This window comes from Rissa tridactyla, chromosome 9 (genome assembly GCF_028500815.1).
Source record: "Rissa tridactyla isolate bRisTri1 chromosome 9, bRisTri1.patW.cur.20221130, whole genome shotgun sequence".
Lineage (NCBI taxonomy): Eukaryota > Metazoa > Chordata > Aves > Charadriiformes > Laridae > Rissa > Rissa tridactyla.
In genome coordinates this window covers 27,446,172-27,456,444 of record NC_071474.1, presented here as the reverse complement: position 1 = coordinate 27,456,444, position 10,273 = coordinate 27,446,172, and the positions used below count along the sequence as shown (strand labels likewise).

The following is a 10,273-nucleotide window of genomic DNA, read 5'->3' as shown; positions in this document are numbered from 1 at the left end:
GCCCAGAGCGCAGAGGACTACGAAGGGACACTGGGCCATGCCTGGGACACCGCGGCGGCCCGGTCCCGGCCCCGGTCTCGATCCTGAGTCGCGGTCCCGGTCCCGGTCCCGGTGGCGGCGATGCAGCTGGGCTCGGCCACGTGCAGCGCCCGGCGCGCGCCCGTCCCGCCGAGGCCGCGCGGGGGCGGTGCCGGCAGGCGGGGGCGGTGCCGGCAGGCGGGGGCGGGCCCGGGGCGGGGCGGTGGCGCGCGGCGGGGCGGTGGCGCGGGGGCTGCCGGGAAGGGCCGGCGGCGGCGGGGCGATGGCGGCGGCGTGCGGCCGGGGCGGCCCCCCGCGGCGGCGGCGGCTGCGGTGAGCGGCGGCGATGCGCGGGGCTCCCGGCGACGATGGAGGACCGGTCCCACAAGGTGCTGCTGGCGCTGGTGATGCTCTTCCTTTTCGCCGTGATCGTGCTGCAGTACGTCTGCCCGGGCACCGAGTGCCAGCTCCTGCGGCTCCGCGCCCTCAGCCCCGCCGCCGCCGCCGACCCGTACCGGGCGGAGGACGAGACGCCGGCGCGTTTCGTTCCCCGCTTCAATTTCTCCGACGGCGATTTGCTGCGGCGGGTGGACTTCAACATCAAGGGGGACGACCTGATCGTCTTCCTGCACATCCAGAAGACGGGCGGCACCACCTTCGGCCGCCACCTGGTCCGCAACATCCAGCTGGAGCAGCCCTGCGAGTGCCGCGCCGGGCAGAAGAAGTGCACCTGCCACCGGCCCGGCAAGCGGGAGACCTGGCTCTTCTCCCGCTTCTCCACCGGCTGGAGCTGCGGGCTGCACGCCGACTGGACCGAGCTCACCAACTGCGTCCCCTCCGTGGTGGACAGCAAGAAGGAGGTGCGGCTCCGGCCCTCCAGGTGAGGCCGGGCCTTCCCCGGGGGTGGGGTGGGGGGGGGGCTTCCCCGGTGCTGAGCCCCCCGCCGCGGCGGGATGGTGGCAGGGATGATGCTGGCGGGGGGAGCTCGGTCGGTACCGGCCACCCCCGCAGGGAGCAGGCAGCAAACCGGGGTGCAGCGGGGGCTGCGGGAGCCAGACCGGCCGGCCCGGGGACGGCGTGCTTTGAGCTCTGGGTGGCAAACCGAACCTGACCCCCGTTTTCGGTGGTGTCCCGCGGGCTGTGGTGACGGTAACGGCTGGTGGGGAAAGCCCAGGAGTTCCAGCAGGGTGACGCAGGAACAGGCCTGGCAGCCCCACGGCTCGGGGAGCCCCCGGTGCGGCTCTCCCCCGGCCCAGGCACAAGTGAGGGTCCCCCAGCTGCCTGCCCCCAGAGCTCTTCCGTATCGGGCAGATCACCTCACTGCACAAAGCTCCCGGGGTACGCATGCCGTCGTTCCTCCGTATGCCAGCAATTAATGCTGGTTCTGGGAGCGTTCGTCAGCCGCTGTTCCATCTGAAGTTTCGCTTGTGCAGATGGCGGCCTTGCAAAAAGTAAAGCTTATGCTCGTGTCTGGGTATTTGCATTGTCCTTCAGCCCTAACCTCGTTTATTTGGGGTTTGCATTTTGGGTTTTAGTGACACTGCTCTCTTCATCCCTGCGCCTTTCTTTTGAAGTTGCTAACCTTGTCTGGCCGTAGTGAGGTGGTTGCTGCCCCTGCCTTTCAAAACCCCAGCTGCCTTTTTTTCCTGAGCAGCGAGGAGCTGCTTCCTCGGCTCCTGGAGCTGACTGATTGCAGCCTACCTTCAGCTGTAACAGGATGAGTGGCTTGTCTACGGCTCCGCGTAGCAGAACTGCTCAGAGTTTTAGTGCCTTTTCACCTTGCCTCACTGGGAAATTGGAAGCTGGGGTATCACTCCTATTGCGCTGTGTTAAATTAGTGGCAGGTCCCCTTACAGTGAGGGTACTGTTATATATCTTGCTATCTGAAGTCAAGTCTAAGCACAGATTCACTTGAAATAGAAGGCAATTTCTTCCTAGAATTCCTTTTATATAGCGTGACACTACACTGCCATCTAGTAGAAAAATGGTTAGCGTCATTATCTTCCTGTACCCAAGAAGCAGCTCTTTATGAGACTTGGCTATTGTGATTCCTGCTCTTTTGTTTTCCCTCCTGCTTTAAAATTTCAGTGTCTCGTTTTTGTGACATCCCATTTGCCAACATCAGGAACCAATTCCTTGCCCTCTGGGTCTGTTAGCTTCCCGGGCGCAGGCTGCTGAGCCTTGCAGGCTACATAGTATATTTTACCTGGCCGATAAATATGTTGTTTGTCAGCAGAAACAGAAGTTGCGTAATGTGCGCCTTCTTTTGCTGAACAGCTTCCAGTGACCTGTCTTTCTCTTTCCCCAGAGATGGGTCTGGCCTCCAGAGCTGTAGCTGCGGGACAGGGATTCCCTTCCTTCCCCAGAGACAGGTCGGGGTCAGTCGTGCCCTCTGGAAAATGGGGATTGTCCTTCTGCTAAACCCACTGCTTTAGGCAGAAAGGATCGTCAGGCTTGGAGAGCTGAGATTTGTCTGTAGATTTCGGCTTTGTGGTTTGTTGGGTTTTTTTTCCCCGTTGCTTTTCTGAGTTGAAAGAGAAGCGTTTCGCGTACCTGCCCAAGAGTTCAGAGCGATGGTTCCTTGTCCAGCAAACCACGTACAGCGTCATAGCTGACTTCTGAGAGGTCACTAGGGCTTGTGACTTGGGATTGAAGCCGGGAGAGAAGGATGAAAATGAAGCTGTAATGATTTTGTGTTAGGTAGAGGTCTACTCTCACAAAGACTTTGAAATGATGTTATATTTTTAATAACCTAATTACACAGCTTGCGTAATAGCTACAGTAATTCTCCCAAATAATGTCCTGACAAGCAATTATTTGGACTGCAACTTCTAAATGTTTAAAAATACAGGAAGAGAAGAAGTTCTTAAACGAACAATAGTCCCTTCAGGTTAACCTGCCCATTGTAATGCCTTGTCTTTAATTTTATTTTGCGTTCTTGATTTAGCAATGTTCAGCTGACAACTAGTTAATTAGCACCTATTCCTAGTCCTAGTAACAGACGCTAGTCTGAGCGCTTTCTGGACAGAAAAGAGCCGCTTTCTGAGCAGCGGTAGGTGTGGGAGCAGGGTGTCTGAGCAGAGGAGCCTTGCTGGCTCTGAGCGGGCCCAGCCTGGCTCTTCCTGCACGGGGGTTTTTTGGGGGAGGCCGTGCTGGGTGGTATGTGCTGGGTTAGTGCTGGCGCAGGGGGGGGAAGGAACAGCACAGCCCTGGTGTACAAATCGGAAAAGAGAGCTGGGAGCGACTTGCAGGAGTGCAGGGCCCATTTGGGGAGCATCATCGGGGCAGGGAGCGGGATTCGCTCAGGAGAAGGGGATGATTTCCTCAAGCGAAGCTTGGCATGACAAGGCGGGGAATTCCTGCATTTATAATTGAGGTGATCCAAAAGTGTGACCTGCTGTAAGAGTGATTTGAACTGCTTGGCAGCTGCATAATGCAGTCTGTCGTTACTGTCTTTGGGCTGGCTAGCCTTGTCTGGGAAGAGCCAAATGAGTGGTCGTTTTTCCAGCAAACTTTTTAGCTTGCACCTGTGTGTGATTACTCTGCGCAGAGGTTTGCCTGGAGGGGCATGGAGAGTCTCCTTGTCAGATTGCTGGTTAGCCAGGATGTTCTGTAGGGGCCTTTTCTTTTGTTTAAAAGTTGCACCTTTGTTAGCCTGGAGTACACCCTGTCCTGGACCTCAGCACTAGCTACAGAGCATCACCGAGATACGATCTGATGGGATCAGCCTGGAGGGTGTGCCCACAGAGAACCTTGTTGCCTGCAGCATTCATCCTCTGGCCTCTGCTCTTAATCCTGTCGCTAGTTTGCCTCTCTTTTCTTTGGGAATTGTGGGCTTGGAGGGCAGGTTCCTGCACTTGAGCAGCAGAAATACTCTGAACAGCTGTTGTGATTTTTGTTTGGTTTTGGATTTAACACAATGGTGCTTTCCTGTCTATGACCACGTAGGTTCCCAAAACTTCTGTTGCTTTGTAGTGGTGGCCTGTGCTCCTTAGTACGTAGCTGAATAGATCTCCCTCTCCTCCTTTGGTCCGTCCTTCCCCTAGAGGAACGTGAATCTCTGGGCGTGGGAATTACTTTTTTTTACCTCCTTGGGTCCCATCGGGGTGCATGTTCTGTATGCTCCTGTTCCTTCTTGTCTTCTGTTCCACCAGCGCCACTCACACTGCGGCATATGGAGGTCTTGGGAGAGGGAAGGGGAAGGTGCAGACACAGCTGATGCTTTGAGTGCTCTGGATTTGCTGCTTGAAAGGTTGGGGGAATAGGCTGATGGCGGTGACAGAAAGGAGGGAGTTGTCTCAGCCGCTTGGCATCGGTGGTGAGAAAGGAGAAATGTGCCTTTTCCTAGTCATGAGTGACTGACTTGGGTCACTTGATTGATTGTGGAAGCCTCAAAGCTTTTGGCACACTGAACGGAGGCAGCATCCAAAGTAACTGTGTGTGAGAGCATCACAGAACTGAGACTTCGCTGGGCTCTGGCTAATTATTATGGGAAGTATCTACCGAACTTGTCTATAGCAATAAATCCAATGGCTCCGTTGCAAGAAACAAAAGGCCTTGGGGTTAGACTGGAAAATGTAATGAGACATGGGAGCAAATACAGATACCTACATTCTTAAGTGGTGTCGTGGCTTTGTACCCTTGTCGGGTGAGAGACATGGCTGTGGGTAAAGGTCGGGATGTATTTGGTGTCCCTCCTGGCTAGCATTAAAGGCAAGAGACGTTCTCCGTCGAGAGGAGAACGAACTTGCAGAACTGCCTGTGGAGCCAGAAAGTCTGAGATTGGAAGAAATTTTACGCTGCTGGTACAAGCCTGTAGGACCAGCATCAGGGATGGTGCCTGCTGGCTTTTGGGAAGCCTCATGCTGGCACCACGTGGTTGTGATGTGGGACAGAAGTCCCTGGGAATGCATGGATGTTCTTGTCTTCTCCCTACATGTTAGTTAAACTCTTCTAAGTTAAGCCTTACGGAAATCTAAAGAAAAGATTCGTTAAAACATTTCTCAGCAAAATGGAAGCGTTTACTCTGTGTGGCTCTGTTGGCTGAACAGACTAATCCTCATGCTCTTGGAAATGCGGTGGGATTTGCATCTGCAAATCTCATCTGCTTCATGGTGAACCGTGGTGTGCCCGACTCCTTCAAGCAGAGCCCCGGCAGAAGGCAGCTTTGCTGCAGCAAGCGTCGCCGTAGCCCTGGCGTGAGCTCGGGTCCTGCTGGAGTTGGGTGGGTTTTCCCAGTAAGCTGCTTCTGTATGGAGGGGGAAAAGTCACGTAATGCTGCCAGGGGGAGGAAAATCACTTGGGGGGTTTGGTTCTTAGGGAGATGCCTGCTCAGTGGCAGCCGCTATTGAAACAGCGAAGGTGATGTGTAGCTGTGCAAGGGGATGAGCTCCGTTGTGTCACCTGTAGTAGTGGAATTTGGGGAATAGTTAAGCCCCGTAAATCGACACTAAACCCCTTGTAGGCAGGAGAGATGCTGTAGAGTTGCACAGCATCCCAAGGCCTGGGATGGATAATAAAGCCTTCGGCAGGAGGTGGGCAGCTTAAAACCTCTGGATGCTGGAGGAGCAGACCTGGTTTCCAAGGATGAGATCCCCCACTGCTGCTAGTTTGGGGGTGAAGCCTGGCCAGGGGGGAGCGTGCAGCTCGGGGAGAGAAGGGGACCAGCATGGCTGAGCTGGAGGCTGTGGGCGAGCAGATGGCGACCTGCTGCAATTTGGGCCCTGGCCAGAGCACCGGGAGGGTGCCCTTGAAAGACACACTGGTGAAACTCCCCAGGAAAAACTCTGCAATGATTATAGAGCCAAAAAAAAAAAAAAAAAAAAAAAGCATTTGCAGAGATGCTGCTAGGCCCAAGCGGCTCCACGCATGCCTGCGGAGGCTGGATTTCCCCACCTGGCACCGGTTGGGAGCAAAGCTGGGTCTGGTTCTGGGGTGTTGGAAGCGGTGGGACAGCCTGCAGAGTGAAAAAGGGGCTTTGAAGGGAAGAACGGGGGATTATTTTCATAAGTACAAGTAGTTCCTTCACCTAATCCCATTACAGGCCCTGACTTCGAAGGTCTTGGTTGTAAACTTAAGGTCTTGGCTTTTTTGAGTTTGGACTCTCAGACTTACAAAGCTCTCTAAATTGATATTACTGGTTTGGCGGATAAAGTGTTGGGCTTCTTAAAGGGATTAGGGATTAAAAAATCATTTTCCTTATTCGATCTCTTCAATTCTCCTCTAAATCTTTAATAAAGTGCAAATTGGCTATTAGTTATTTAAAAGTATATGTTTCCTACAGCCTTTTCTTTTAAATTCAGAGCTTTCTTTTTTTTGTGGGTAGAGAGGAGACGTTAGCTGTTGGAAAACTAGATTCCAGTGATAGCAGTAGAGCAAGAATTCCTTGCACTATTTATTGCATTTGTTGTCAGAGTTGGTCTTCCCTAAAGAAGAAAGTGGGAATATGAACACCGTGGCATGGTGCCGTTGTACTAAGACATAGTTATTTTTTCTTGAAAAGGTGCCTTTCTGCTGTTTTTTTTTCTGGAAATTAATAAATATTAAAATGAAACTATAAATACATGCATCAACTGTATCAAAATAGACACAGATTGTGCCTTGTGATTCCTCTTCACAACTTTATAACCTTTAATAAAGGTTATCAAAGGTTCTTGGAAGTCAAGCATCACCAGTAGGCTATTTATTTTTATTAGAAGACGGATTTTTAAGTTTAACAAGTTGAGCATTAGTTCTGAGACGTATTAACTGAGATTAATTTGTCCCTCGTTTATTTAATCTGAATTGTCAGGAATCATGTTCTCTACTGATGTAAATGTCGGCAAAAAGGACTTATTAGTAGATTTGATTGCTTTTTAAATTTAACTAGCAGAGATGCACTGGCATGCCTAAGAGAATTGGTCTGTTTCTTGTGAACAGTTCAGTGCCTAATGAATCACTTCAATGTACTTTTCTGAAGGAAAGCAGAGCAATTTAAATGTGCAATGCATTGATTTACCTCGAATGGATTAGGCCTCTGTGTGCAATCCTTTGCATTAATTTACTTTCTCCACAACTGTAATAATGAAGGCAGCGTTTCTGTACGGCATCAGCCCAACAAATTAGCTCACGAAACTTGCTAGAGAGCGGAATAATTAATACGTGACGGAGAATGGGATGCAGGAATAGGATCTTTTGGAGAGGACGTGGGTCTCAGATGCCACCGGTTCAGGTTGGCTCCGAGGGCTGGGACTGGCCGGACCGTCTGCCCCTGCCAGCACCCTTGTGGGTGAGGAGGAGAGAGTTGCATCTGAAGTACTGGTGATTTATTGCCTTTAGTATGGGAAATAACATAAAATACGTGTGTATTTGTAATTTGGTGCAACTCTAAGAGATTTTTTTTTTTTTTTAATGTGGCTAGGCTTGTTTTGCGGCAACAGTACAAAAATCTGTAATTCCAGCAGATTTGAACCTGTTTTATTGCTGTAGTAACTCTTTGGTTCCCTCTTCCCCTCCCGGTGACAGTATCCAATGTGCTGTGTGTGCAGTCCCAGCTTTGGGCTCCTTCTGTCCTCGCTGAGCAGCCGGGACGTAAAACTCTGGGTAATTCCTTATTTAACCACTTAGCTGCAGAAATGGCGCCCGGGCTTTGTTTCGCTCGGCGGGGATTACTCTGGCCGAGCAGCCCTCGCGACTCAGCCTTTTTTGGAATTACCCGTGTAGGCTTCTTACATACTTGGGAGGATTAATTTCCCCGCCTTCTCAAATCGGCTAATTCCCATCGCTGGGCAGCTGCGGGGAAGCGAAGGGATGGAACGTCCCCAGCCGCTGCCTTCCTCCCTCGGGAGCCTGGTTCCCCACTCCCAGTTCGGGGCTGGGATGCTCCCCCCAGCAGCGCCTATCGGAGTTTGCAGCGTCTCGAATGGAAAGCAAAGCCGCCCCGGACAGGAGATGCGGGATGGCGTTTTCGTATGGGAGGATGAGGTGACCGGGCTGGCGAAGCAGAGCCACTCCTGCCTTCCTCCTCCTCCTCCTTCTCTTCCTTGGCACTTGGCACCGGAGAGCCAGCGTGGATTATTGTTTGTGATTGATTTGCTGATGCTGGCAATTGTACAGTGTGTTCTGGGACTAATAGGGTAGCACCGAATTATTCAGGCGTTATTGAAATGAATCACATTTGTGATGAGTAATAAGTAGCAGACTTTGGTATTTATGAATAATTAACACAGTAAAGTTTTTCTTAAACAGACATGAAGAAATGATTTAATTTCTACTGTGAACACTCTGTAAAATTAATGAAAGATAATTGCATCTGCTAATGTGAGACTAAGAAGCCAAAGCAATCTATTTTTTTGTGTTTAAGTTCACGCTGCTGATGTAAACAGTGAATGTATAATTCCTTCAATATGTTTTCATTGGGTGGGACCTGTGTTTAACATCCAGTGGGGTGGTTTTTGTTGAAATAAAAGGTCTATTGGTAAACACTCGCATGTCTCTGGGTGGGTAGCATATATGTGCCTATGACAACATAATGTTTTTGAGTGAGTTGCAATTAGGACTGTTTTTTTTTTTCCTCTTCCTGGACTCTAGCCTCCTTCCTCAGCTGTTCATGCTTTTAAAGACAGAATCCATTTAAGATACTGCTTATGTACAGCTTTGAGTGAAATCTCCTTTTTCTTTAGTCTTGGAAAAAAATCATTAGTCTTTAGAGACCCGTAAGTCGTAAGATCCACTGGGGGTGAAACTCAGATCATGTTACTTCTTGGTTCTCAGCTGCTTATCCAACTCCGAAGGAGCCAAACTTTTGATGTGATATAACTAAATGTATGCAGCTACGAGGGAGATAATCTTGTGGCATTAAACGATTTTGCACGTCTCCATAAGAGCATGAAGAAGACTATGCCTTTCATGAGATCCTTGTAGCAATTGCTCCTAATTTCCCATAATCAAAAGGACTGTGAAGTTTTGATGCTCTTAAAGGCCGAAGTAGCTGCAAGATCAGTTTTTCCTTTACTCCTTTTTGTGTTGGATAAATTAAAACACTGCAAGGCTCCCAGCAGTGGGAATGTGCTCATCCAGACTGCTGTTTGAACTGCGGGATCCTTCAGCAAACACCCAAATCAAGTGAGTAAAGCACTCTCTGCAACTGATTATTTTCTCCAAGCTTCCTTGTGTTCAGAGTAAAGCAACTGTTTTTAACCCACCCTAGTAAGAAAAATGTTTCCTTGGTCAAAGCCAGGGAGGCTGCTTTTTCAGGGTAACCGAGCGGAGAGCGTTTCCTTTCGCCTGTGGGAAAGCTATTCCCTGGAGCGATCCTAGGCCATTCTGGGGCTGGCTTTTTTTTTCTTTTCCTTGTGGGTTTAGAGAAGGTTACCGGGAACATGCTGTGTCTTGCTTGAGCAAAACCTACCGGGTGATAACTTTCTCCCTTTGTTTGTCAGCAGCTAACTCATCTTGATAGGAAAGAAAGTCCTCCCATGGTACCTGGTGCCCGCAGAGAACTTTAATGGGACTGGATGTGGGTGGAGGCGTCTCTCCTTGCGATGCTCCCAGAAGAGCAGCAGGCTATGTTCCTCCTGGAGCTGATGTTGCCAACGGTAGATGGGGAGGAAGATGGCTGCACGGCTTCTGCCTTTCGCAGAGCTCTTTGTTTTTCTGTGGGGGTGTTGGATCTAATCAGTACAGCGGGTAGCAAGAAGTAAGACAAAAGCGCTCAAGGAAATGTCAAACGCAACAGGATGCGTCTGCCTGATGGTAGCTGAGTGACTTGCAAAAACATAAATGGCATAAATTAGGCTTTAACTCTTTCAATTCTTGTGTGCTGCAAGTCAGGAACTGGGAAGAGGAAAAACCTTTTGTGTTGGCATGGTCTCCCCGTTATGTTTTATCTTTTCCTGACTGTGCATCCTTAGCTGATTTGGGTGTTCTTTTTCGGATTTTGGTGATTTCCAGTAACTTTAGGTCAATAAAATGTGGAGTAGAGTTTTGGCTTTCAAATAAAGCTGACTTGAAGGTCAGTTGTTTGGCTTTCTGGTGGGGGTGGTTGCTGCTGGGGTCTGTGTTCTTGGCTCTGGGAGAAAAGAGGTGGGTGCACATGTGAGTGGGATTTGAGAAGTCAGGATATTACACTTGGGATGAGTCCCGTCTCCATCACCATGCCTGTCCTCTTCCTCTCGGCCTTGTCTGTAATTCAGCTCTTTGCATCAGGGTATCTTTCTGTGCGTAAGGTAGCGTAAAGGATGCTGGATTTCCTGGCCTGACTGCGTATAGTAGCTCT

At 50.3% G+C, this 10,273-nt stretch overlaps 1 protein-coding gene across 1 annotated transcript in view; it reads left to right on the top strand.

Moving 5' to 3' along the window:
- The first annotated feature begins 300 nt into the window (after positions 1-300).
- The window catches only part of HS6ST2 (heparan sulfate 6-O-sulfotransferase 2), a 146,445-nt gene continuing 136,472 nt past the window's right edge, over positions 301-10,273 (top strand). Inside the window, exon 1 of the mRNA XM_054214656.1 lies at positions 301-898. Within this exon, the coding sequence (XP_054070631.1) occupies positions 387-898 (512 nt within the window). The 5' untranslated portion in view covers positions 301-386. The remainder of the gene's footprint in view (positions 899-10,273) is intronic.